Below are 26,310 nucleotides of genomic sequence, written 5' to 3'. Positions count from 1 at the left end.
TTATACTTATTTTTCCCCAGAGTGGCGCTATCACAGTGGACGAATTTCAGCTCGCCGTACAGGAGGCGACCAACTTTCCGTTGCGCACGAACGTCGTCCCATTCCTGAAGTCGCACGTTCCAGTACTGCAGCGAGAGATCAACATACTGGCCCGATCGAATAAGCAGGTGAGTGGCTTCGGTCTCACAGTTCCTCTCATGATGATGCAGTTTTACTAAACAATCGCTTGCTATTAACTGAAGCGATGGGAAAGAAAATGATACACAAAACAAAGCAACTCCAGAAACTATTATCCTCGCCACTAAACTAACATTCTTCCTCACAAATAAGGCACACACACACACACAGGTTGGTTGCATTGCGTGGAAAGGAAAGGGAAGAAAACTGCGCATAAAAAGCATAAAAAATGTAGTCTTCGCAAATAAGGGAGCAAATTATCACCCAACGTGTGTGCGGGGAGCAGGCGTGGGAACTATACTCCTTGCCAACTTCTGTTTTGCTGTTTCGTGGTCGGTTGCCCGTCTAGTCGCGGTACATCACACGACACGGCGAAGCAAAGGAGCGCAATGATGATTGACGCGGTGGGAAAGCAAACAAGCGCTGCAAGCCCTGCAGGTGGAAAAAGAGAAAGAAGATGGTCCCTCACCTGCCTCAGCGCCCTTGCACGGGAACAAACACACACACGCGCGCGCTCTCCAGGACGAAACTGCTCGAACTGCGTTGCTTGAGGGGGGGTTGTTTTCCATTTCCCCATCCTTGCGAAGGGATGCCGGATTTTCACCGTCCGATTGAATACCGTGCGATCCGAACATACGCGTTCGTGTCTGCGTTTTCTGAGCTCTGCTGGGGAGGTGGTGATGGGAGTGGTGGGAGAGGGAGGGGGAGCTTTTTTAATTCGCCCCAAAGAAAGAACTTCCCCACCACACACCGTGTTGAAGCCACAGGGCGTCCTCCTTTGAGGTCGTGTAAGGACGCCCGGTTTGAAGAATTGTCCATCCCCTCCCCAATGCTTCTCACCACACGAACAGGCGAGATGGAGGTTCCGGGTGGAGGAGCATGGGGTAGCAACAACAACAGCAAAAAAACTGCACGAACAGTTAGAAAACACTGTTTCCGATTTTAATCTTTTTGAAAAACAAATTTCGGTGTATTCCGTGCAGCTGTGACACGCTCGGTTTTATCTCGCCGCGACCCTGCCACTGCCTCCGGGGTATTTCAATTCCCCAAGTGTTGTGTGTGTGCATTTTGCCTCCAACCGCTTTGGCAAAACTTCCGCTAGCAATTTCCGTTCCGTACGTTCCGTTGGAATGAACGATTTGCTTTCGTGTGGGGCGGTTTTTTTGGTTGTTGTTCTGCTCGTGAATTGCTCGCAGCTTTTCGCGAGAGCTTAAGTGTCTAGGCTAGGTATGTGTATCTGCGTGTGTGTGTGTGTGTGTGTGTGTGTGTGAATCCCCATTCAGGACCTATTCAAAAGCAATAGGATTTGATGCGCTGCGAAAGGGATTTACTTTATGGGGCTGTGCGTTTTTTCGCAAAGCGTTTGGTTTTTTTTTGTTTTCATCGAACCGCGCGTGTGAATCGCGTTCCAATTGGTTGGCCAATTTGGGTGTGTGGAGGAGAGGAGAAGATTTTTGTATACATGGATGGGGAAAGTAGGGGAAAATTGGTGAAACGTTTTAACTAAATTGTAAACCCTTTTGGTAGATGGGATGGGACGGTGCCATTAGCTATTTTTTACCTTTGGTTAACTCTTTTCAACATAGTTTCTCTATACGATTATTTATTTTGCTCCGCTAGATAAATTTTAATGCTGTTACCGAAGGTGGTAAAGTTGTATTAAAAAAAAAAGTTTTACGTTAAATAATTGGAACAATAGAATAGAATCAAAAACATCTAACAAAATGGCAGTTGTAACTGCCGAAGTTGTAAGTCCGAATTTAAAGACTGTTGTGCATAACAAACAAAAAGTAAACCATTAATAGTAAACGTAATTAATAAAAAGAGAGCAAAACCAAATCAAATAATATCAACAAAAAAGTAGGAAAATACACAATCTTTAGCAATAAAAATAAATGAAATAAGACGTTGAAAGCGCAGTATTTAAACATTAAAAACATCCAAATCACATAGCGATGAAATTAATAAATGTTTCCTTCTAGTTAAAAAGGTAATGATAATAAAAACAAATAATAAATTTTGTTTTAATGGAATAATAAAAAAAGATTAAAGATAGATTAAAGATATAAAAACAAAAACAACATTTAGAAATACGTCCGAAGTCGTTATAATGCTAAAATAAATGAAATAAGCAGGACGACAGCAACATATAAAACTGACAAACGAAACAGTTTACAAATGAAACAACAAATGAAAACACCAAAATTAGTACATTTTTTTCAAATTTAGATTTGTACAGTATTTCCCCGAGTTACGCGACACTCAACTTAAGTAAACTTTATATTTAGACAGTTTATACGTCAAATTAATATATATTCCTCCAACAATTGTAAATGAAAAATTAATTACATCTTTGCTAAAAGTTTGAAATCGACAATAGTCAGAATAACCCGTATTTTGTACACGAATTGTATTGAATAAGTTATTAATTGCATAAGAGTACTAAATTTAGTTAAAAATAATTTTTAACTAATTTTAATAACTTTTTATCAACTGTATATTGGCTAGAAAAACGCGATATTCGACTTTCGCGAAAATTCGACTTACGCGAATGTCTCCAGAACGCATTATTCGCGCTGAACTGACTGAATTTAAATTTTCTACTTCACTTTACGTATTTGATTTCATTTTGTTTACAATATGAATACTTTCCATTGGGTTTTGATGCTTTCAATATGTTTCCAAAAGTTATTAGAAAAGTTGTAGTTCCATCCAACTGTTATATTTTCAACTCCAGGATACACAGTTTTTTTTATTTGCTTTTATTTTCATCTCTTTCTTCAACCGGCATGCCACCATGGCGTTGCTGATCCTGGACTATGAAAGTTCCCACACTTAATCCAAAGGGAAAAGCACTACATCAATTCAGCTGTGCAGCAGCTGGTACGATCTATTGAATTAGCTGGTTGGAAGATACTGTTGGGTTCAATGACCCTGTCGCTTTATGCAAAATAAGTAAAACATTTTATTTGAAAAAATAATAATTGTTTAAACATTAACAGTCACTAAAAACGTTGAACCAACTACACTGCCTTTTCTCATTTTTAATTACTTGTAAAATTACCATTTGAGGATGTTCATCTAATGTGATTCCCCCGTCTTACTTTTACCCTTCCAGACATCGGCCCAGTACGTCCGTTCGAACGAGAGCAGCGTGATGGAGTACGTCCAAAATTTGGCCGAAACGGCCGAAATATTTCTACCGCACGAGGGTACGTTCGCTTCCTCGGTGACAGCTGCAGCAGCGGCCGCCGCAGCCGCAGCAGCTGCCGTGGCGAGTGGTGCAGCCGCTGCTGCCGCCGGTGGACCAGCTGCCGGTGCCACCGTCAATGGGTTGGGCCTGAAACGACGAGCTTCTGATAAGTAAGTAACGGAAGGAAGAGAAGGAAAAAGCGAATCTAAATGTGCTAAATGGTCAATTTGCGTTGGTTCTAGCTTATACGACACACATTCATCGGGACCACCGGAATGGGGTGACTACGTGCTGCCGCCGACGAAACGTCCCCATCCTTCGCTTCTGCTTGCATCCGGCGCTTCGCAGCTCTATCCCGGCCATCCGGCACTCTTCGAATATCAGAACGGTGGCTTACATCCACATTCCGATGGTTTGGTAAGTGATCGCCGGGGATTGCAAGTGGTGAGCTTTTTTAACTGACGCGGTTTTTCCCCCATTTCAACAGCATTCCATTCATCGAGACGATCGGGATTTGCGTGCCGGCTCGACCGAATCTCACCGACCACCGAGAATTCCTCCGGGCGGTGGAAGTGGTGGCGGTGGTGTAGGTGGTGGCAGTGGCACTGGAAGCACCGGAAATGGAACGCTGGGCAGTGGTAGCATAAGCGGTGCCTCGATCGGTGGTGGCGGTGAGGAGGAGTGGAAAAACATTCACACAATGCTGACCTGCATTTCGGCGATGGTGGAGAAGACGAAGCGAGCGATCTCGATCCTGCAGCAGCGCGGTATCGATAATAACCATGCGCGCGACCATCAGGACAGCTCGATGGCTGACATTAAGCGGCAGACGGAGGAGAAGATCTCGGAGTTCCGCCGAACGGCGGAAGAGTCCGTGAATCAGGTACGGCCGCTGGGAGGTTTGATTTTGTGTGGTGGAAAACAGTGGATCTAAACTGAGATCATGGCGTTACAGGTGAAACGGCAGGCCGTCATGGAGATACAGCGTGCGGTAGCGGCAGCGGAAGCGCGAACGCTGGAAATGATCGCCCAGGAGCGCTTAAAGATGGAGAAGATGTACGCGGACATTCATCGTGGTAGCAGCGTGCCGGACGAGACGGAGCCACCGATAACAACTGGTAGTCAGAATGTAATGTGCAGCAGTTGGATATCTCGCAACATTTCCCACGCCCGCGATGTGACTACAACCGACTAACAAAGATGCTATTTGACACGTATTTTGCAGGCCTGCTGGAACTGTGGAAGAAAGGCAAACGAAACCTGTTCCGGCTGTAATCTCGCACGGTACTGTGGCTCCTTCTGTCAGCACAAGGATTGGGATCAGCATCATCAGGTAAGGGGAGAAACGAACAAAACCAAAACACTCCATTCTGGTGTATCTAATACGATTTATGTTGTGCCTTAAAATAGGTCTGCGGTACATCACGCGCCGAGAACAGCTTTCAGAAGCACACGCAAAGCTCTCGCGCTTCGATAGCGTCCCGGTCGACTACACCGCAGCAGCAGAGCAACAGTACAGCCAACGGCACTGCTGCCACCGCAAAATGACGGACTAAACCGCTGAAACCTAAGAAAAAGTATCTGTGCTAGTCAAATTACAGTCGGCAGAGTTTGGAAGAAGCAACCAGCAATGGGCAATTAATGTAGTGTTCCCAGGTCTCGTCCCAGATAGATCGCCCCCCTAGGTGCTCGTTAGGAGTGGCTCAGTTACGGCACGGGGCAGCCCGTACGATAATTCATTTACCGGCGCAGCTAGTGCGTCGGTGGTAGTAGTTTTTTTGGTTATGTTTTAGCGTTTAACGTTAGTTCAATACCTAAGTTTCAACACAGTTTTAACACAGTGCAATATGATGATGATTTTCTTTCTGTTCTGTAGCGATACAAAACATGGTAACCAGGATTAGGGAAGGTTTTAGGGAATAGTGCGAGATGAAGGAGAAAAAAGAAGGAAACAAAAACAGCCAAACAATGTAAGGTTTATTACTTTAATCCCAAAGTAGATGTTGACCAAAATAATTAAAGATGAAACCCCTTAGCCGTAGCTATTGTAAGCAAAACGATGACGATCGATGGAAATTACTTCTACCACAACTAAACAAGCAGAGCGCTCACTTAAGCTCACCTACATAGTCAGTAGCGCATCAACACTACAATGAAACTCACACTCACACAAACAAACTCACTAAATGCACAGACAAATTCTGCACAAATTGTTCGTTTTTTGGTGTATGCACCACTATCCCGTCTGCCCTCATATAAATATCGAACGTGTGTGTAACGTGGATGGAAGCTTCGTAACATATGAGTAGCAAAACCGAAATGATAGGATTTTGTAATTTTGTTTTTTAACATTTAAATCAGCCCACCAAATTTATTTGTATCTCCATGGAAATTTAAAACCATTACTAATGAATATAATTAAGTGTTCATCAGGCAGAATTCAATGGTTCACCTGCTCCATATACCAATTCGCATCAATCGGTAGAGGTCGGATTCGATAAAATAGTTTTGTAGATACGTTATAATTGTTAACTAATTTATTTATACAATTGTAGCTTAATGATTGTTTATCTTTTTGTAACACAAAATTGCTTTTCCTTTTCGTTCACAAAACAGCAAACAAACAAATACTTTCATTACAGATTAACCGATAGAAGCTAGAGCTCTCCTAGCTAGTAATATATTTTTAACATTAGTCAAATAAAAAAAGGTAAACACTTCAATCGAAGAATGTGAAACTTAACTTGAAACAAACAAACAAAAAACAGGAATAAAATTCGTGATTTAATCACCTAGTTGCGTTGTTGGACTTACATGCGTCTCCTTCCTACTCCCGGCAATCGCTATCATTCTCCAGCATGATCGAATGCGTGCCGAGAAGCGGATAAATACTGTGTTGAAAATATTGGCACATTGCCAAACGCTAGCAAGCAGCAAACTGTACTGTAAATAGCTACATTCTGTACAACCTATTGCCAACTCTTGATCACACTTCGACTACCCGTACCGATGTAAAATTAATCAAAATAAATGATGAAATAAACCAAAAACTGTATTTGTAAAACGAGCACCATAAGTGGAGTATTTACTGGTAGGTTTGGTAGTGCTTTAAAGATCCGAATTTATGAAGTTAAGCTTGAGCATTCGAATTACTTAATGAAGTCAATTTTATCATAAAATAGATTGAGGCTGGTTGGACTGCAACAACTACAGGGGCATTACGGTGTTGAATATCACCTATAACATAATATCCTTCATCTTTCTTGATTCTCCTTGATTTAAAATTCTATAAACGTTATGAACATATACAGTTCACAAATAAACATGCACATAAAGAAAACTAAAAATTGTTTTGTTTATTTCATCGATGACACTTGCTTCAAAACATAAGAAAAACTCGGCACCCTGGCATAAGGAAGCTGCTTAGGCGCTATTTAGAAGGACCAGCTGGAACTTTTATGCTGTTTAACTACTGCACAAGGCGAATTCAGGCAGCGATATTTAGCTTGCCATAATTGGCTGCTTAAGCAAATTTTGGCTATTTGGGTTGTTTACACAAATTGTATGAAATAAGTAATAATGACAATACAAAAATTATTCAATTTCATCATAAACAATTTTTGATCTTTTATATGTTGGATGGAAAACGTTACGTTCGACTTACGCGAATGTCCATGGAACGCAATATTCGTGTATCTCGGGGAAAGACTGTACAGGCAGTCCCCGAGATACACGGTACCTCTTATACGCGGATTCGGAGATACGCGGTTTTCTAAATTTGACAGTTTGAGCAAATTGTACTGATTTGACACATCAATTGTAAATTGCCAAATAATTTCCCGTTCGATCGAATGTTAAAATCTATTTCAAAAGGTTTTGAACTGTTATATTCAGTCAGAATCATATCAAATAATTCATAAAGTGACTAAAACCACCCCCTACTTGCAAAATTACACGAAAATTTGTGATATTTTAGCTGAAAATCACGAGATTCGACTTACGCGGAAATCCGAGATACGCGGTATCAGTGGCGGATTAAGGGTATCGGGGGCCCTAGGCGGAAAGACGAGCTGAGGCACTAAACTGTTAGGAGATTGAAATGCCGTCGGGGGCCCCGTCGATCATCAGACACAGGCTCTAAAATTTTTTGCTGACGGGGGGGGGGGGGGGGGGGGGGGTGCAAAATATTCGCCAGCCTTGGGGCCCCAACGGCCATCCTTAGAATGCCAGCCATACTATAGAATGGCGATCTACGGGGCCCCTAAATCGGCGGGGCCCCAGGCGACCGCCTAGTCCGCCTACCGTTAGATCCGCCACTGCGCAGTATTTTGCGGCCGTTTTCGGTCCCCATAAACCGTGTATCTCGGGGACCGCCTGTAGATGGAAGCCTTAAAGCAGTTTTGGCGCTGCTTAATGGTTCCCTTCATAGTTATAAGCTGCAGGTCACAGCATTTCTTATTTGTTTGAATTTAATTTAATGGATTATGAAGACAACTTATTGGTTTAATTGCAATTGTAGTACCTTTTAATGTAAATTTACGTAAAAAGAATCAATTTGTAATCAAATGATAATCAAATGTGTTTTGGATATTTGTTCATTGGGTACTGGAAGCGTGATGTAAACAATCCTTTGGAATGACATTTAGCTTCCAAAACGTCAACACCGTGTTTGCGTCATGTTTATTCCCGTGCCGTCGGTATCGAGCAGAACGCGAACGGAATTCGTTAGCAAATTGTGCATATTTTAAACCTCGTTGCAAGCATAATTACCCTCGCCAAAATGTCTCCAAAAAGAGCCTTTTACCGCACGGGCGACGCCATTTGCGATGAGGTGCTGGGTCTGCTGGAAAAGTTCGCCAATGAAACGCTCGCCAAGCAGGACCACTTTCGTGTTGGTGTGTCGGGTGAGTCAAGCACAAAAAACACACATTCTAATTTCAAAGTGAATTCAAAGTCATTTACGTGCACCCGTGCGTGACGATATGCTTGAGCAAATGCATTTTAAAATCGCTCACTCTTACTCTCCCTACCCCTTTCCAGGTGGTTCGCTGGCGGACATTCTCTGCGAGGGCATGTCCGATCTGCGGTCCGATTTCAGCAAATGGCAGATCTTCTTCTGCGACGAGCGTGTCGTCCCGGTCACCGATAAGGAGTCGACGTGGGGCATCTTCAAGCGCGATCTGCTCGCCAACTGTGATAACATACCGGAGAGTGTGTTCTTCCCGGTAAACGCATCGCTCGATGTGAACGAAGCCGCCGCCGATTACGAGCGAAAGATCCGCAAAGCATTCGGGCTGGAAAAGCCGGAAGAGGTGCCATCGTTTGATTTGTTGATTTTGGGCATTGGCCCGGACGGACACACGGCCTCCCTGTTCCCGGGGCATCCGTTGCTCGGGGAGAAGAAAAAGCTGATTGCACCGATCGAAAACTCGCCGAAACCGCCACCGAAGCGTGTGACGATGACGCTGCCCCTGATTAACAATGCCAAGGTGTGCCTGTTCGGGGCGCAGGGCCGTGGCAAAGCGGAAATGTTGAAGGTAAGGCCGTGGGTTGTGTGTGTGTATGTGGGGATTTTGGGCTTAATTCCATTTTTAATGAAATTAATCTCTGCAGCGTATCGTAGCGGACAGGGACAGCTCGCTGCCGGCCACGCTGGTCGATCCATCCGAGGGTGAGCTCATCTTTGTGGCGTGCGATGAAGCGGCGTCCCTCATAGAGGGTGACCTCTTCCCACGATCATAATCGCGAACTCCCCAGCCTTTTACGGTGCCTTAAGAGCAAAAGTGCGCAGCTCGGATCACAAAATTCCAAACACTTACTTACACACCATGGCATTTAATCATCACGTTCGTGGCGGAATGGTTTTTTATTATTTTACTTTAACTTTATTCTAACTCCTTTTTCGTGTGTGTATGTGCGTGTGTACAATAAATTACAACCAATACTAATGAATACGTATCACATAGCAGTAACACCGTTGCGCGTTTTCACCGTTGAGAACGATTTTAAGTTAAAAAGTAGAGGAAAAACATATTTAAAAATACTGTATAAAGAATTAAACTGCTGTGAGCCGTCCCGGTTAAGGTTTCCCTCTAAAGTCAGTCCTCGTCGATGAACTTTTTGTACTCGTAGTGTGTGGCGGGATCAATCGGACCCCAGGCAGCGGTCGGTTTGAAGGCGTTTTTAATTTTCTATAAAGAAGAATGAAACAGTTAATATCCGAATTTATGGCCAGCTAGTTTCGGGTGCTATACCTCGTTCAGCGATTTGCCGCTCTGCTTGTAGACGGCGTAGGCCGCCCAAATCGGAAGCTGCAGCAGTCCAAAGGCAAAAATGCACCAACCAATGCCTGCGGGGATGAAAGCAGCAGTTAGATTTATTCTTTTAATCATTAATTTAACATTTTTAGCTCTTAATGGCTCATACTCACCGTAAGCGACTGTAGGATAAACGTACTGCTTGTACATGAGCGGCTCGAGCGTGACAAGGTTGTAGATGAGAATGACAAACATCAGCAGGGGCGTGATCCAGCGCCAGCACAGACGCCAGTACAGGTTGGGCCGATGGCCAAGCATAAACTCCGTGTCCTTGCACAGTCGATCCACGCCGTAAACCCACCCGATCGCGATCAGTTCAGCAATGGCAAGCACGAGCGCGATCGATGAGGCGCCGTAATAATCCACCAGCTTCAACACATACTGACCGCCCTGAAATGAACCAGAAGAAAGGGATTTTTAATTTTAAATTTAATTAAAGAAGTTGAAGAAACAACCTACCGGCGTCACGTAGATGCTACCGAGCAGCACGCCACAGATGGCAATAATCGTGGCCGCCTGCCAGTTGCGCACCCGCGGGAACTGATCCTTTATCACCGTCATCACGCACGACGTCATCGCCACATTGCTGCCGATGCCGAGCACAAACAGCATCAGGAAGAACAGCACCGAAAATGCTTGCGGCAGCACCTCGAACTTTGCGATCGCTTCCGGGTACGAAATAAATGCAAGTCCCGCATCGGATTTCACCACATTTCCCACGTCCGTTTTCCCCGTCACGTGTGCCAGATGTCCCAGTATACCGAAGATTGTACACCCGGCCAGCAGCGACGTGAACGTATCGATCGACGTCACGATCGTCGCATCGCGGTACACATTGTGCCGGAACTTGTTGTACGACGAGTACATGATGATGTTGCCGAAGCAGATCGACAGCGAGAAGAAGCACTGCGTGACTGCGGCATACCACACCTTTGGGTCGTAGATTTTGTCCCACTGCGGTTTGAGGAAGTACACGATACCGTCCACTGCGCCCGGCAGTGTGCAAGCGCGGACAAGCAGCACAGTCATGACGACGTACGGGAAGAGCGCTAGGAAGTAGGACGCTTTGCCGGAGCTTTTAACACCTGCAAAAGGTGTGAAGAGAATTTATAGGAAAAAAGTATTGGAAAATTGAAGAAAGAATAGTTTTCGTTACCTTTAATGAGGGTGAGGAACACGAGCGACCAAGATAGGACCAGGAATAGCGTTAGTCTCAAATCTGGAAGTCCGATTCCATCGTCAATGCCATCCAGCTCCTTCAGGACTACCTTGCTGTAAGTAAACAGAACAGTATGAGTGCCTCTAAACTAGTGACTACTCCAGCAACAGACACAAACCCCTGTACGACGCTACATTAGACAAAACGGGACGCAACAATCCAACACCACGAAACCGACCACCGTAACACCGAACCCGCTAAAACTTACGTAAAGTAAAGCTCCGAACTACTGGTCAGTGTGCGATTGGATGAGCTGTCATTAGGGCTTGCACTGCCGGCCACGGAATCGATGCAGTTCGGTTGCCATTCCGAGCGACAGTGGGCCCACGGGAGCGGGTTCATGAACGAGTCGATCATGTACCGTGCAATTAGTGCCATTAGGGAGGAGTAGTACGTGATTAGAGCGGTCACCGAGAACAGCTGCCCGTAACCGACACCTTGGCGCGTCAGAGAGAAAGAGGGAAGAATGCGGTTGCAGTAAGTGTGCTACGGTAATTTCTGAGAGCGGAGATACACGCCGAACCGGGTGTTAGTGGAGAGCGTTTAGTAACGTAATGTTGTACTAAGAGACCCCTCTATTCCTTTCCAATCACCAATCTGTTATCCCCGTTTCGAAGAGTTAGAGTCGTTTCTACTTCCATTTTCAAATGTCTATTGACCAAGAAAGAGACAGAGGCAGAGAGAGAGAGAGACACCTTCGACTTACGTAAAGTACAGTTCAGCGGAGGAGGTCCTGTTCGACAATGCGGTTCCGTTCGCCAGTTCGCTCGCCATTGTGACGTTGCGCGACCCGGACGGAATGCAGCTGCCGGCCCAGCTGTCCTCACAAACAGCCCACGGCAGGATGCTTTGGAATGAATCGAACAGATACCGCAACGTGGTCGCCATCAGTGAGGCGTAGTACGTTGTGACGATCGTCGTCGACAGTACCTGACCGTAACCGACGCCTGGGAGGGACATTTGGTGGTTGGATTTTGGGTTGAGGATTTTACAAGAGCTCTCCAATTGCTGAAGTCCAAAGGACGCCTCCACTTACCTCGCATGATCGGTGCCATATCGTACACCTTGACGCTGCCCCGGCTCGAGAACTGTCCGATAATCATCTCCATGTAATAGACGGGTTTGCCGACAAGCAGCAGCACTATGATGTACGGTATCACGAATGCGCCGCCTCCGTTCTCGAGCGCTACGAACGGAAACCGCCACACGTTGCCCAACCCGACCGACATGGCAATGCAGGACATCAGGAACTCGACGCCCTTGCCCCACTGGTCCCGATCGGCATTGGGCTCGGGTATTATGGTGGTAGGGACTCGTCCCGCATCTTCTCCTGTAGCTGGAGTTGGTCTGGGGACAGTTTTACCTCCTACAGCCAGCTCAACATCAGTAAGGGCCAGTCCTCCGTGGGTGACGTGAACTCCATTCGGTGCTGCCGGTGTAGTCCAACGGTACTGGCCCGCTATCGATGGGCTGTTGTCCCCGATGAACCCATTATTATCCCGTCCTTCCATGGTCGTAGGGTGTGGTGGAGGAGTTGGCAAGTGCGCGAGAAGAAGTTATTTATCTGGAAAAGAGCAGATAGTAAAGTTTATTTCGAGGTCTTTTCGGCAGACTCAAAAACAAAAAAAGTTAATGCATAATTTATTGCAGATCGTTTAATCTCTGCCAAAACAGATCCATTGATGGCTTTCATGGAATTCGCAAACCGCAAGTGCTTGCCAGAAGAAAAAAACACACTATCATGCAGCATCTTAATAGCGGCACTCGTAAAGCGGCAACCATTCGAAATTTGTTGAACAACGGGGTCAACATGGTAGAGATGGGAAGTTTTGGAGATGAAAAATAACCAAAGGTATTCGGTTACTTTGTCATGAGTAACTGGTTACAGTACGTAATCACCAGTAGTTGTCGGTTGTCGGATTGAAAATGAGGCAAATGCTTTAAAGAAATTACATATTTAGAATTCCAGGAACTAGTTACATTAAATGGTTAAGAGTAATGCTTCCTGATCCTGCTTCATCCACACCAAAGAAGCGATCGGCATGGCTATTTTGTGGCAAATTTAATACCAGAAACATCTATAAAATTCTATATTTTATTAAGAAACTAAAGGTTCATTGAGCAGATCGGAGAACCAAGCCCAGTAGCTCAGAATGATTTATAGAAGATTCTTGTCCAAGAGATTAACGAGGAACACGATGAACTTTGTGGGAGACAAGCATTTTAAGAGGATTAGTGTCCAACCATACTAACCCTGCCAATATGCAACCGTTTCACCCGATTAAGAAGTTATATGCCAACTTGGAGGAAACGACGTATAATTGGATGAAAATGGTGACCAAACAACTGATAACCCTGCAAACAAGCTTCAACTTTTCAGCTATGGCCAAAGAACCGGTTGACAGATCGTTTTTAGCAACTGAAAGATTCAACAGAACAACGATTGAAGATACTGTCCAGGAAAAGACATCAGTTCCGGGTGAATAGGATAGCATGGTGGTCGTTGTGGAGGTTGGCATTTTGGTAGTACCCGAGCATAACCCGTAGCTAACCCCTAGCTTGCCACAGTTGAGATCTTTTGAGCCAACTTGAAGAGGAAAGAGTTGTCACTGTAAAAAATGTGACGATTAAACTGAAGAATACGTCAACCAATTTCAACTTTGCACCTCTGATGTTTTGTGATTAGTTACTGCTTTCAGCAAAAAGTAACTGATATGCTTGCTACCAGTTACGGTAGTTCAGATGCCATCTCTATACGATAGAGCCGCTAGTGCCAGACGCATTGCCTCGGCTGGTTAATGAAAAGGCATTAAAACAAGTTTTCTGCACGAACGAACCCGGCGTGTACCTTCACAACCCCTCCTTCGGCTCTCCATTGCCGTTTCGCACTGGGCAATCGTAAGGATTTAGAGTACGGTTAGCGAATTTCAATTTCACCGTAACGGACATCACGGACATCGTTGGTTGCGTGTTTACCCTCGTCGAGCCATGGTCAAGTTCAGGGAATCATTGTGGAAGGATGTTTGCCTCGCCAGCAAAACAACAACAACAAAAAACTTGTCTCACCACCAAAAAGGCGTCATCGAACCCGGTCGTGCACGTGTTGGCAATGTTGCTATAAAATGCGGATTATTTCAGCAAGTTTTGTTTTGCTCTATATCAGGTTGCTCCAGGAAGGTTCCAATTTCTTCTGGCACATCTGTTTAATCTACAAACACTCTTTATTTACCCTTTATCACAGTTTTCTTTCCCTTTTTTCGACAGCAGTCTTCCTAAACAACGATCTTCAGACAGTGCCGCCTGGACGCCTCGGATATGTACTCCCCGGACACAGCCCACGCTTTGCCACCAATTCCAAGAATGATCTGCGTAATGTTCGTGCCCTGCTGGAGAATGACGCGATGGTTTTCGGCCTTCAGCGAGCGGCCCGGCGTCCACTTCACGATCGCACCGTCACGTTGCAGCACATACAGCAAATTGTTGCGGAAATCCAGAGTCAGCCCGGCGGGCCGCCCGAGCAGCCGCCCGAGATAGGTGACGTTCGTTTTCATGATAATCTTCCGCACACCGTCCTCCGGGAAGGCGAGCTGGCGCAGGTTCCGGATGGGCAGGGCAAATAGCCGATCGCTCACCGTGTCGGCCACGTACAGCCGGTTCAGGTTGACCGTTACCTCGGACAGTGAGATCGGATGCAGTGAGGTTTGGTCGCTTTTTCTGGACGAAATGGTTGGAGTGAGAGTGGTAAGCATGGAATGCAATTCCGGAGATGAAGGGACGGTCACACGAGTCTTACTGAAATTGTAGCTTGCCGATGGAGCGTTTGAACAGCGAGTACAGCAGCACGTAGTCCTGATCGAACAGCGTGATGAACGCACGTGTGTCACCGTCGCTTGACGGTACCGGGTCGACCACGATCGCATGGAACCGTTGTTGGTCAGCGTCAGCTGTGGGAAATCGGTGCTGAATCTCACCCGTGCCCGGACTCAGCAAGCTACGGATGACCAGCTTCGGGGGGCAGGCGTTATCCCCAGCGCCACACAGCACCCACAGCCGTGCCAACCGATCGATATCAGTGCCCAGCACGTTCGTCAACCCGCGGCACGATCCTCGTTCATCGCCGTCGGTTGAGAGCACGCGCGACCACTGGTAGCCGACGGTTTCGGGCCAGCTCGCTTCCACCAGCGACACTGTAACGCGACAGGTATGTTAGACCTAAGCTCCCTTTTTTGATTGTGTAACACGCCGCTTCATCCACTACTCACCGTTCGATGACTCAATCGTTAGGAACGCCCTCGAGTGGTACAGTGAAACGTGCCGCACGCGGAACCGATCGATCCCAATCGTGCGTAGGTCCCACGAGTGGACGAAAGGTGCTAGGAGCGTACCTAGCAGTACCGCGCAAAAGATGCGACACTTCATCGTGAACTAAAGCGTCAGCGCCAGCCACTGTTGTTGAAGTGGGGCCGTCTGTGGCGTGTGCCGTTGAGTGGCGCATACCTCTCTTTCGAGAAATGGGTTTCCGCTGACGTCGGCAAAATGCTTGGGACAAAGGGTGGACTGTTGGTAACAAACATGCGAACATGGCAAGGTCGTTGCAGAGGTTCGGGTTCAGCCGGTACAGCGGTGAAGCTAGGTCGGAATGCGAGCAGTTTTACAGTGGGAGGAGGTACACGCTGGACGTAACTTGAGATGGTGTTAGGTGATAAAAGGGGTTAACACGGTGGTGTAGTACGTGCTTTGAGATGGTTTGGGTCGTTGTTTTGGAAGTGTTTTGGAGATCAATCAGCTTGAATAAACCGTTGAAGTTAATAGGGCAGTGTGTTGTGATCTAATGGCTGCGAAAGACCCTAATTTTGAATTATTGGAGACCCAATGCTCTCACTCAGTCATTTGTGAGAGTGACCAAAACAACATTATCAGGAAAAATAGCTTGGGCCGGGGAGCTTGGGGATACATAACAACGAAGGAAGTATTTTGGAATGGTTGAATGAGTCTGAGATCTCTGTTGTTTATCTACCTTGGCATCTCATTAAAGTATTTGGAATAGCATTGCAAAGTACTTGTGCTATAGATCTTTGCAATTAGGTCTATTGTTTAAGGGTTCTCAAAACAGCGAATAGATTGCTAACATGTTTGAGTTGTCAAGAAAGCATTTTTCATATGACGTGTTGTGAAAAACAACTGCTTCTGTGTTGCATAACGTATGTGTTTTCGAAGATGTTAGCGATACTCAAAATATATCAAAATATATCGCTCCTTGAGACCAAAATACCTATAAAATACAAATAATTTTGATTAATTTTGGTAATTTTTGCTTACTAAATTGATTGCTTATTTAGCTTACCAATACTGTTTTTATACGAAACATATTTCTCTTTTGAAATTAATTTAATAATTTGACAACAAGGCTCAACGATGCTATTCTTTCAAGGAAATTTATATTAAAAATATATCTTAAAAAAAATAGCATTGAGCACTTATTACTTCATGTGGAGTTTCTATTATCTCCATCTTCTATCTGATGAACTGGTCTTGTATATGTATAAGATGTTAACTCAAGAAGAGTTATTGCAAAAATCACCTTATTAACTCCGTTCTAGGGCACGTGTTGACAATTCAGTCCTTGGATAGAAGAAGAAACTTCCGTCTGGACGAGGAAACGGCTCATGGCTGACTACGTACGAATTGATATATCACATTTATTAACCCCCCCCCCATTCCATGTATAATCGACACATGCATTTTTATTTCTTGGGTGTACAGAAGAAATGCAAGCCCAGCTACGCCAACATTTTTACTCATGTTAATTTGTATCAACCACGTAAACTGAATGGAGTCTACGGCGATACGGCGAAGAGTCTGACGTTTCTCTCCCCCTTGATGAGAATTGAACACGTCCGTCCTTGTAGGGACAGTCGCGTCTATTCAATAGACTACCGGGTTGTCTGATCATGGCCACGTTTGAACTAAATAACATCTTAATAACACCTTACATTCCCATATGAAGGTATTCGGGATGTAACAGTTTGAAATTAATAGTGTCACAAATTTCTATCATGGTCTTCTCAAGCATATATGCCAATATGAGGGAATCGTATGCAGCAAATCATTCATCCACATAACACAAAATAGCACATTAAAACCTTATCAAGGCGTAATTACATTTATTACAACTGTCACTGACCCAGTGAAATAGTTCGGATTGCCACCAATAACTATCATTACGATGAACAATCGCAAAAATTACTCCTCTCTCTCTCTCTAATAATTCTACCACCATAGCGCTAAAGCTCCAACGCACTCGAACCTCTGAATCAGTTTGCCTAAGCCGTACATCAATCAAATTGCCCACTCGCAGCAAAACCGCAACAATCGCCCGATCGGCGTCATTTACATATATGCAAAGTATGTGCCGGGTGCGTGTACGTGCCCAGTTGCCCGCGGTGAGCCGGATTCACACGCCGCACCGGTCCCGTACGATGCCTGCCGGGTGTGAAGCGGTTTTTGCTGTCGGTACAGTTGCATTACTAAATTGCACTACAAACACGCAGAGAGTGAGAGAAGTACTGATGCGATCGCCATGCGATCGCAAGGTGTTAAAGGAAGTGTTTGTGTGTGTGTGTGTGTGTTTTTATGATGTGTGCAACACAATCAGCATGTCGCGAATGTCGCACTGATGATGCTATTGTCGCGCTGTGTAATTGTCGACATGGTCGCGAATACTAAGTGACCCCGGCCCGGTTTCAGTTCCTCTTGTTGAACTGGCTAGACAACGAAAGAACCGTATGGTGTAGTGATCGACACTCGGTTGTTCGATTTTACCCACGAGGTCGATGTGGAACTGCTAGCTACGTTGTCGTGCCTTTTCCTTTTCCTCGATGTGTAGGTCTCGATTTGGTTAAACACGGTTAGCTCCAAAGATGCGACACAGAACAATAAATTACTAATTGCATAACGCCTTGTTCGTCTTTGCGAGCGTTATTCGGGCTAGCCTTGAGAGTCGTCGCACGTGAGTTATCGTTGCTGTGATCAGATTAGCAGCGTGATGCACTAGCAATGCTCCCACGTAGCCCCGAGTACATGTTCACCTCACGTAAACCCATTGCGCGCTTTATACGGTACCGGTCGGAAACAACTTCCGATGTTTCGTTCCGTAAGTTGAAGTTGCAATTTGCAGTACCGACGGCGGTTTGGTTGCGCTTTTCCACCGTGCGTCAAACAGTCACGAGTCACGTTGACATCGAAACCCAGAGCGCTTTATGATCGTGCAGAAAATTGACGATAAAAACCAACTCCACCCTCAACAGTCAATGGAGGTTCTGAGGTTGTGTCCAACCACAACGGTTAGGTTGTGCCCTGGCAAAAGGGGCAATAAAGCGAGTCTCGATTGTCTTTGTTTTGTGCTAACACCCAGTTGGCACCAACTGTTTAGTCAACCACAGCAAGGTGCCTCAGTGTTGCCGTGTCCGAACGGGACACCGTTTTGTTAATGATTTTACAACGACATCTGTCTTATCTGTATCAAACGACGGAAAGACTGCCACCATTATGCCTTGAAGGGCGCACCGTGCGTTACCGTGTGCAGGGGGAGAGGGTGTTTTCGTGCGCAAAGAGAGGTTTTGTAAACGGTCTGTGCGAGACATTGATCCACTTAGCGCAAACCGGAACTCGCTCATGCTGAAGCACACCAAAGCCTGCACCGAAAGCCCATGCTCCAGTCTACATTCCAATTGGCTTGCACGAGGAACTATTGGAACAGCTCGAGTTAGGTTTTGTTTTTGCATCAACAGGTCCCTCAACGTTGGGTCTGTCTGACATTTAGCTGGAGGCGCTCCAAGAGTTGTACGGCTCGGTGGTAAACAAACGCGGCTACGGAGCGCGATCTTGTTGTTTGTTTACTTTCCTAATCTGCCTTCTCCGCTTTTGGGGAAACGCACGCTGAAGACGGAGAAATATGCATAAAGAAATATTTTCTTCGGAGGCCTAAGAGGGGGAAATCCCCAATTCCCACTTCAGACGTGCGAGAGAATCGGTTGTTTTGTTATTGGGCTATCGTTTGTTTTTGCCCAGACAGGGCGATGCATTTTCGTATTGTCATTGTATTCCAGCGCTCAACGTCTGTTCAGGTTAGGTCTGTCTAATAAAAAGGTGTTTTGGCTTTTATTTTTACATCCTCAAAAACAGATTCTTGAAGTGGATCAATATCATGAAATGGGGTACTTCTATCATCATGCCTTATCTTCCGACAAAGACGTCTTATTCACTTATGGCGAGCGAAACGTGATTTCTTGAAGACAGCCACTCCATTCCGGGGCTTGGTTTTTATTGACTATTGCAAGGTACTTCATAAAGACGGCAATTAACCATTCGATCCGATTGTACTGTGAAGATCGCAAAATTGCCCTCTCATTAGGGTCACACTTCTTCCCCTCCCATTCAGCAACATGGAGGTAGTAAGTGGAACCTTAGACAGAATCAGAACACAACGCGTTTATTTACCTTGGCTTAATAGGCAACAAAAACGGCCCTTGGAGTGTGGGGCAGCAACACACACCTCTTACCGTCGGATATAGGCATTAACGTTTGCTGCTGATGCCGATCCCTCCCCCCGTTAATCATTTTCTCATCTGTTATGTAAATTATGCGAATCAAAACCGACTCTCCACAATCCAATTCTGCTACCAATCGGTTGCTGTGCTATAACTCTAGCATCGAAGGCATGTTTTGTTTGCTCAAAAGGCACACGAGGCTCGGTAATCAGTATCGCAGGCAACTCTGCCCGAAGAGATCGACAGACCCAGATCTGTGTGCTTGCCTAATGCAAGATCACAATCATATCGCTACTAAAAAAAATCCCCACGTTCGGGCGGAAGGTGTGAACGATGGTTTTGTGGCGGTTTGCATAATGTGTCTCCTTCGTTTTTTTTCTCCTCTCGATCGCCCGAGCGCATCATCATCGTACCTTTGCAATCGATTATGTTACAACATGCTTCGTTTTACCGCTTCTTTTTTTACCTGTTACGATGTTGTTAGATCCTCTTGCCGGGTGAGAACGACCCAAAAGCTCGACAAAACGATAGTAATCATTAGTGCGCGCGCGCGACACCACGGCAAGGCCACGCGCGGAGGGGGGCTACAATTAGGTCCGATCGTAGGTCCCCAGGCATGGCATGATGTGTGCGGTGGATCGAATGTGTGCGAAAAACATAAGCACAACCTACTAAACTGATCAGATGCTGCGGATGGATTGCACCGTTTGAAGGTTTACGATGGAAATTTGTGACGATCTCCGGTGGGAGATTACGAACGGTAGCTTCTTTGTGTTCGGCCATCGATCTCCCCCCGCCTCCCGCTTCGGTGAATGCAATATGTAAAAAATCGTAACTCCTAGCACATTGATCGACCGATCAGGTGTTTGTGTGTTAGCGAGCGCTTCAACAGAGTGTCGTTAGACGATAGGGCCTAAAATAGGAGAGTTTGGGACATCAGGGCGCGATGAAAGCAGTTTCCAAAGCACCTTGATAAGGAAGTGGTGTGGGAAATGGCTAAGATTTTCCTTCGATTTGATTGTCCATGTTGAAATATGAAACGAAAATCTCTTGCTATCACTCTCCTTTCATTTGTTTAGTTGAAAGTTTGTTGCTCATGGTTATTGATTGCTTTTGATTTGTGTTTCACGGTAGTAAATTTTCCCAAAGTCTGCTTTCTTTGTGGCAATGTTTTGGGTTGGATATTCATCGTCTAGTAAAGTTTGACAATTTATATTTGTTTTAGTTTGTTTTTATTAGCAAGTCTTACTTGTAACATATTTAATATTGTTTTATAGAGCATCTTTTTTCATTTTTCATCAATCTTTGAAGTCTATGAGTTATTATCGAGTTAGTATCAAATTTAAGCAAAATAATCATAAATTTCATGTTTATAATCACATTCGGGTGATATTGTATGTAAATGCTTTTGATGATTCGATATGAAAATAAGCTCGAAAGAATGATTTTAACCAATCAACAATCATTAATGTTATATATTCTTAAAAAGAATTGTTGAATAGGCTTTATGCAAAAAATAGAGCTTCTTAATACCATGGAACAACCTCAATTAGTTGCTAGCTTTAAGAGCGGTAAGAGAAGGTTCTTAAATGGGAATTGATACCACCTCTTGCCTGACTGAAACCGGCGTTCATGCTTACGAGACCATTTGTCAGTGCATTCATGATGGCGTTGCAATTAGATATGGTACTTGCAATAGAACATCAGCAAAGCTTCACATTAAGATTAATTTAGCTTTAAGTGTTAAAGCTAGTTTCGCCATTTTAACCTTTAATGTTTTAAAATGTGTCTATAAAGTGAAAAAAAATAAATTTGCGCAAAATTATCTTCCTTCCAAAAAAAGCTCAAAATGTCAACGTCCCAAACACTTTCTTTATCTTCGCGCTTACATGCAGGAAGTCGACCCCCATCGGTGAATTATGACACTGTTATGGCTGTAGTTAGATACACCGGCCTAAAACCTTGCACAGCATCCTCATAAACGTCGCTGTGGTTTTGTCCGTCTAGTAAGCATGACTCGAACACTTTTTCGACAATAGAGCCAACGGTCTCCGGAGTACACTCGGTGATAGCGATCTACTCGCTGCACCATTCGCCAAGCACCCACTACCAGACACCAACGGTCGTAAACCTTTTGCTTGGAATGAATGCACGAGCACGAACTTCATTTGCGGTGCGGTCGGAGGTGCCGCTGTAAATGCCATTTATTTGATTATTTCTGCCTCTTTTAGGAAAGCGTCTGTGAGTGAGAAAACGTCCTTAAACCATTCAACTTCCGGACTTATCGACGCGTTAGGTCGCAGACACCGCACGACGTTGCGTTGCCGGATGGATGAACGCCATCAATGTGTGTAGTTAGGAGCAGTAGGTTCGAATGCAACCCTACTTGTTCTGCTTTTTTGCCTTGCTCTGTACGTTCCCGCACTTTCAAACAAGGCACACGAACAGACGCTGGTTAGCTGGGTTAGTGTTTGCGGAATTGCTAAGCGGTGATCATGAACGAGAAATCGACATGGTGGCACGCTGCTGCTCTTTTTTTTTTTATTCTACATTTTGTTTCACTCCTTAATTTAATGATTCAAGGAAAACGGGTGCATGCCTTGGGCCGCCTCATGATTGCTTGTTGTTGCCGGGACTGAGAACGCCAAGAACGTGAGCGACTTTTGTTCTGCGACTTCCAATCGCGTTTGCCCGTCGTTTGCCCGTTCTGAATATTATTCTTAGTTCGTTCAGGCTGCGGGCGGTGTTGCTCGCCAACCCCGGGGTGGTGGCGTGCCAGTGTGTGTACGCGTGTACTACCACTTCCTGTATGGTTAGTATGGCCGTTCGGTGGCAATTGCGATTCTAAACTGCTCCAGCCCGTTTGCGTGCCCGCAAAAGGGGCAGCAGGAAACAGGTTCACCCGAGACAAAGCGATCTGATCGGCGATGATTGAGTTGAAAGTTGACGCTCGTACCCGGGCCTTTTGCAAGACGGACATTGATCTTTCGGTTTGCTTTTTCGGGACAGGTGACAGGATCGGGTATCAAAAAGACCGTCATTAAAGACGTACACAGAACAAGCCGAAAGGATAATTGGTGATACTTTTCTACATCAAATCATGGCGACGAAACATTTTTTGCATGTTTTGATAGTCATTCAAATATTAAAAAAAACTCAAATGTTACCATTTTAATACCATTCTATGGGATACGTTTTGTTTCAAATTAAAAGGGATAAATCCGTTTGATAATTGGATTATTTTCTTAAATGTTTTGTTTTACTTCAATTTCTTATCAAGAATGTTTGTTTCTTTTTAATTAATCACTTGTTAAACTTTCCGAGTACTTTAATGCTTTTTTATCTATTTTATGTATTTATTTTTCGTGTTTATTTTCTTAAAAACACCTAAGCTTTTAAAGCTTACTTTTGCATGTTGTTTAAAAAATAATTAGCTTTGGATCTGTTTCCTCGTTATTCGATATAATTATTGCGTGTTATTATTTGATCTGTGTTTTTTTTTCTTATCATTTTTCCATTATTTTTGCAGAACATAACTTTGTATGGTATTTTTTAAATATAGATCGTCATTAAGAACCAATCGTCATTAAGTGCCAGTTAATGAAATATGACACATGGTTCTGATTATTTTCACATTTTATAGCTTGTTGTTTGCTTGTTTTTTGTTGTGATAAAATAATTAATAAATATTTTTCAAGTCATTACTAAATTAAAAATCTTTTGAGAAGTAAAAGTAACATAAAATAACACCCAAAGATTTACCAAAATTAACCGCAGTTATTGCAAAATAATAAAATTAAAAATGCGGTAAAGGGCTCTCAAACTATCGAAAGGTAATCGAAAGATCGTAAAAGAGCTGTATTGAAACAAAAACAACTTTTAAATTTGAACGCCAACTACCGGCATTTAACCACCGGCAGACCCTTCAGCATTAATCAACAACAAAAATTAATCAGCTAAAAGAGCTTACGAGGGCGGCACAAGAAGAGGGGAGGAGGGACCCCGTTATGAACTTGAAAATCGGAGCGGAATAAGCAGCAGTACTGCTACTGCTACTTCGGTATCGTATGCAGCGTCATCGTCGTCGTAACATTGAACTCGATTTCTCCCCCAACGAAAAGTGTTGGCGGTCAATCAAAAACCATACAGCCACACAGAAAAAAGACCATTAAAGACCTTGCATTAATGACCGATCATTGTACGGTTTTGAGAGGACCCGCCGGGCTCGTTGTGTACAAACAAAACCCATATGAAAGTGAGGAAAAATAGGTGACAAACAAGGATTGAGTAAGGAGTGGATTTAAAAATGAATATTTATTCGTTTGTTGTTGTTTTGCGTGAAATAGAATTTACGCAAATGGAAATGCTTACGTATGAAAAAACGTTCCAAAAACAAGAGTGTTTTTCTATCTCCAGAAAGATACTTACCTTATCGTAGTTGCATGCATATGCTCAGATTTACAACACAAATGAGAATTCTGTTTTTCTCTCTCTTTTTCTCTCACTGTTAGCAGATGGTGATGAGTAAGAAGAAAAAAAAATGGCAAACGATGACCAGCAATTTGTGTAGATTTCGCAAAAGGTTTTGTCCGGCAAAAGGTTTGCAAATAGCGCAAACCCCCGCGTCTTGATATTGTTATTCGTCGGCGGGCTGTCGTCTCCACTTAAAGCACACACACGCGTTTCGAAGGCTGCTGCCAGAGATGAAGGATGTACGTAACGAAATGCAGACACAACAAAAACACGACAACACGAAATAAAACATTAACCGTCACTTAATGCTTTTACTGTACAATTATCGTTGAAAGATTGACCCGCATACGGTCAACTTTAGGGTACCGAAATGACATTGACTAACGATTGACTCGGATGGAATTAGTCTAGGATAGAAGCGGTTCAAAATTTCAAACACATTACACTATACGGCACGAAAATCAATCGCCTGTTTGTGCCTTAATTGCATAAGGGAATAAAAAAGCGCACGAAATCACTCCTAATAGGCACACGCGTTCAACACGAGAAACAAAAACTAAACAATCTCTTTGTAAATTTAGCTCACAAAAAAGAAGTTCTCCAAAAACACTGTCTCAACACACCTTTGCTAAAGCTTCATCCACACTTTGAACGGCATCGAATTCCAATTCCGAAACAGCTTCAGCTTAGATTGGATGGACGATTGACGGTGTTCTCGTCTGGTGTTCGGGCTAAAGGGAGGTAATTGAACCGGTGACGAGTGAACGAATTTTTGGACTACCATTACACGGTCGAATGGAGACACGAGGGAAGTTTTGTTTTTTTAGCTGGTGGCCAAGCGTCACGCGGAGCCTTCACGGGAGAAGAGAGAGGATAGGTTTGCGCAAACCGAACGCGACGGCTGCTGGATAGAAACTGAAAGTCCGCTTTGGCGCGCGAAACGTTTTTAAACGCGGCCACGCGACGGCTGCTGTTGGAAGGAAGGGTTCTGTTGTGACGCTTATCCGGTGTACGATGCATAGTGTGGGCTTTTTTGCATACCACTGTAATCGGATGATTGAGGTAATATGTCATTTTTCCTTTTTTACTATTGCAACATTTTGTGTGTGAAATGATAAAAATTGTTCATTATTTGGTTTGAAATTGGAAAATTTTGTGCGGAAAATCTAACTCATTTGTGCGCGAGCATATCGGTATCGCATTGTACTCGGGACGCATTACGCTGGAGCTTTCGTAAAAGCTTCTGCGAAAGCTCCAACGCAGATGCCTTGAGTTGCACGTTGCGTGCTGTTTGGCCGTTGGAAAATGAAAAGACGGACGCACGTGGTGGCTTTAAAAAAAGTTTTAAAATTGTGACAATATTTTTTAATAATATTCAAAGAGTGATTTAAACTACTAAAATATAGTAGGAACATGTGTGTTTAGCTACCAAAGATAGAAATATGTTTTTAATCATATAATGATTTAATATATGCTTTAAGTTCTAGTTTTTGTTTCTTTCACCTTATTATACTGCTAATAACGATTGCTTTAAAAATGGATTTATTGTCGGCTGGTTGTAGAAAAAAAAAAACAAAGAGAGATAATTTCTTTCCATAAGCATACTTTGAAAGGTTTAAGCTTTTTTGCAAAAATCTATCGATGGCCTTGCGAGGTACCGTCAGATGGTTAAGGCTTAGTTATATGCGTGTTTTTAAGATCTACCTCGATTTGTATCAATTCCTCCTCAATTTTTACAACAAAATCCTTTGAGTACAGCTTTTGCATCTTATTGAAAAAGAAAATTTCGATGAGACGCAGCTGGGCGATGTTGGACCGGTTCGCGCACTAGGGTGTCATAACGAAATTCAGCCGGAATTCATCTAAAATGGACGCATTGAGTTTTGGCGCCATTGCTTGCCGCTGCGAATCCAGTGGACGTGATATGTTCTGGCTCCTGATATGTTCATGTTTTCCAAGTACTATTTCACTGTTTGGCCGGTTGCATCGACCTTCCGGCCAAGCGAACGCAGCGAAGTAGCGACATTTCCTTCGGTCTTCATTTTAAGCATTCTTTGGAGCTTCTTGTCGCTCAGAAACGTCAGCCTTTAGAAATGGGTGTTTTTTTCGATGTTCTGTTTGTTGTCTAATAGTGCCAAAATGTTGTAGATACCGGAACAGACTTATACGACGTTCATAAACTGAGTCCGTTTTAGATGCTACGAGGTGCCGTTCTTTGATCGTGCACGCTGCTGAACCGAACGAAGTTGCTTTACTTGTTTGGCCATTACAGGTTTTTCTGAGAATTTTCAATTCTCTTCACGTGGGATATTGACTGATTTCTGACTATTGTATATAAATATATTTTTTTTTAACAGGGCACATTAGTAACGAATTCCGAAA

At 44.1% G+C, this 26,310-nt stretch overlaps 4 protein-coding genes across 6 annotated transcripts in view; 2 read left to right on the top strand and 2 right to left on the bottom strand.

The window, feature by feature from the left end:
- Positions 1-6,457, top strand: part of LOC120957375 (protein CBFA2T3) — a 94,204-nt gene extending 87,747 nt beyond the window's left edge. Inside the window, exons 4-10 of one of the 2 annotated variants that reach the window (XR_005751929.2) lie at positions 21-167; positions 3,296-3,540; positions 3,613-3,787; positions 3,858-4,253; positions 4,326-4,488; positions 4,596-4,703; positions 4,781-4,894. Coding sequence is in view for 1 of the 2 variants with exons in the window: in XM_040379563.2 (XP_040235497.1) it covers positions 21-167; positions 3,296-3,540; positions 3,613-3,787; positions 3,858-4,253; positions 4,326-4,499; positions 4,596-4,703; positions 4,781-4,918 (1,383 nt within the window). In the remaining variant the exon portion in view is untranslated. Of the gene's footprint in view, positions 1-20; positions 168-3,295; positions 3,541-3,612; positions 3,788-3,857; positions 4,254-4,325; positions 4,500-4,595; positions 4,704-4,780 lie in introns of both variants that reach the window. The other variant, XM_040379563.2, reaches the window with a different exon arrangement.
- A 1,576-nt stretch (positions 6,458-8,033) lies between these two features.
- LOC120956718 (6-phosphogluconolactonase) lies at positions 8,034-9,328 on the top strand. The gene is made up of 3 exons (XM_040378420.2): positions 8,034-8,274; positions 8,411-8,907; positions 8,984-9,328. Exons 1-3 carry the CDS (start codon positions 8,151-8,153, stop codon positions 9,110-9,112), a joined length of 750 nt encoding a protein of 249 aa, XP_040234354.2. The 5' UTR covers positions 8,034-8,150; the 3' UTR covers positions 9,113-9,328.
- On the bottom strand, positions 9,205-24,860 carry LOC120956716 (sodium-dependent nutrient amino acid transporter 1-like). 2 transcript variants are annotated; one of them, XM_040378416.2, is made up of 8 exons: positions 23,884-24,860; positions 11,943-12,470; positions 11,613-11,853; positions 10,844-10,959; positions 10,147-10,772; positions 9,801-10,077; positions 9,625-9,719; positions 9,205-9,561 (listed from the first exon to the last, which is right to left on the bottom strand). In XM_040378416.2, the coding sequence occupies exons 2-8, from the start codon at positions 12,415-12,417 to the stop codon at positions 9,469-9,471; spliced, it is 1,923 nt and encodes a 640-aa protein (XP_040234350.1). In that variant the 5' UTR covers positions 12,418-12,470; positions 23,884-24,860; the 3' UTR covers positions 9,205-9,468. The 2 variants fall into 2 exon arrangements, with proteins under 2 accessions (XP_040234350.1, XP_040234352.1); XM_040378418.2 differs by lacking the exon at positions 11,613-11,853 and adding an exon at positions 11,115-11,343.
- On the bottom strand, positions 12,477-16,607 carry LOC120956717 (uncharacterized). The gene is made up of 3 exons (XM_040378419.2): positions 15,169-16,607; positions 14,700-15,093; positions 12,477-14,620 (listed from the first exon to the last, which is right to left on the bottom strand). The coding sequence occupies exons 1-3, from the start codon at positions 15,323-15,325 to the stop codon at positions 14,179-14,181; spliced, it is 993 nt and encodes a 330-aa protein (XP_040234353.2). The 5' UTR covers positions 15,326-16,607; the 3' UTR covers positions 12,477-14,178.
- Positions 24,861-26,310: the final 1,450 nt, after the last annotated feature.

This window comes from Anopheles coluzzii, chromosome 3 (genome assembly GCF_943734685.1).
Source record: "Anopheles coluzzii chromosome 3, AcolN3, whole genome shotgun sequence".
NCBI classification, from domain to species: domain Eukaryota; kingdom Metazoa; phylum Arthropoda; class Insecta; order Diptera; family Culicidae; genus Anopheles; species Anopheles coluzzii.
This window is presented reverse-complemented; position numbering and strand designations above follow the sequence as displayed.

Excerpts from the sequence above, each read along its gene's own strand:
- LOC120956718 (XM_040378420.2), top strand. The coding sequence starts at position 8,151 with ATGTCTCCAAAAAGAGCCTTTTACCGCACGGGCGACGCCATTTGCGAT. Across the intron at positions 8,275-8,410 it reads CTTTCGTGTTGGTGTGTCGG|GTGGTTCGCTGGCGGACATT; the intron begins GTGAGTCAAGCA and ends ACCCCTTTCCAG. Across the intron at positions 8,908-8,983 it reads GCAAAGCGGAAATGTTGAAG|CGTATCGTAGCGGACAGGGA; the intron begins GTAAGGCCGTGG and ends TAATCTCTGCAG.
- LOC120956716 (XM_040378416.2), bottom strand. The coding sequence starts at position 12,417 with ATGGAAGGACGGGATAATAATGGGTTCATCGGGGACAACAGCCCATCG. Across the intron at positions 10,960-11,612 it reads TCCGCTGAACTGTACTTTAC|CAAGGTAGTCCTGAAGGAGC; the intron begins GTAAGTCGAAGG and ends GTTTACTTACAG. Across the intron at positions 9,562-9,624 it reads GCGGCAAATCGCTGAACGAG|AAAATTAAAAACGCCTTCAA; the intron begins GTATAGCACCCG and ends TCTTCTTTATAG.
- LOC120956717 (XM_040378419.2), bottom strand. The coding sequence starts at position 15,325 with ATGAAGTGTCGCATCTTTTGCGCGGTACTGCTAGGTACGCTCCTAGCA. Across the intron at positions 15,094-15,168 it reads AACGATTGAGTCATCGAACG|TGTCGCTGGTGGAAGCGAGC; the intron begins GTGAGTAGTGGA and ends GTCGCGTTACAG. Across the intron at positions 14,621-14,699 it reads ATCGGCAAGCTACAATTTCA|AAAAAGCGACCAAACCTCAC; the intron begins GTAAGACTCGTG and ends CATTTCGTCCAG.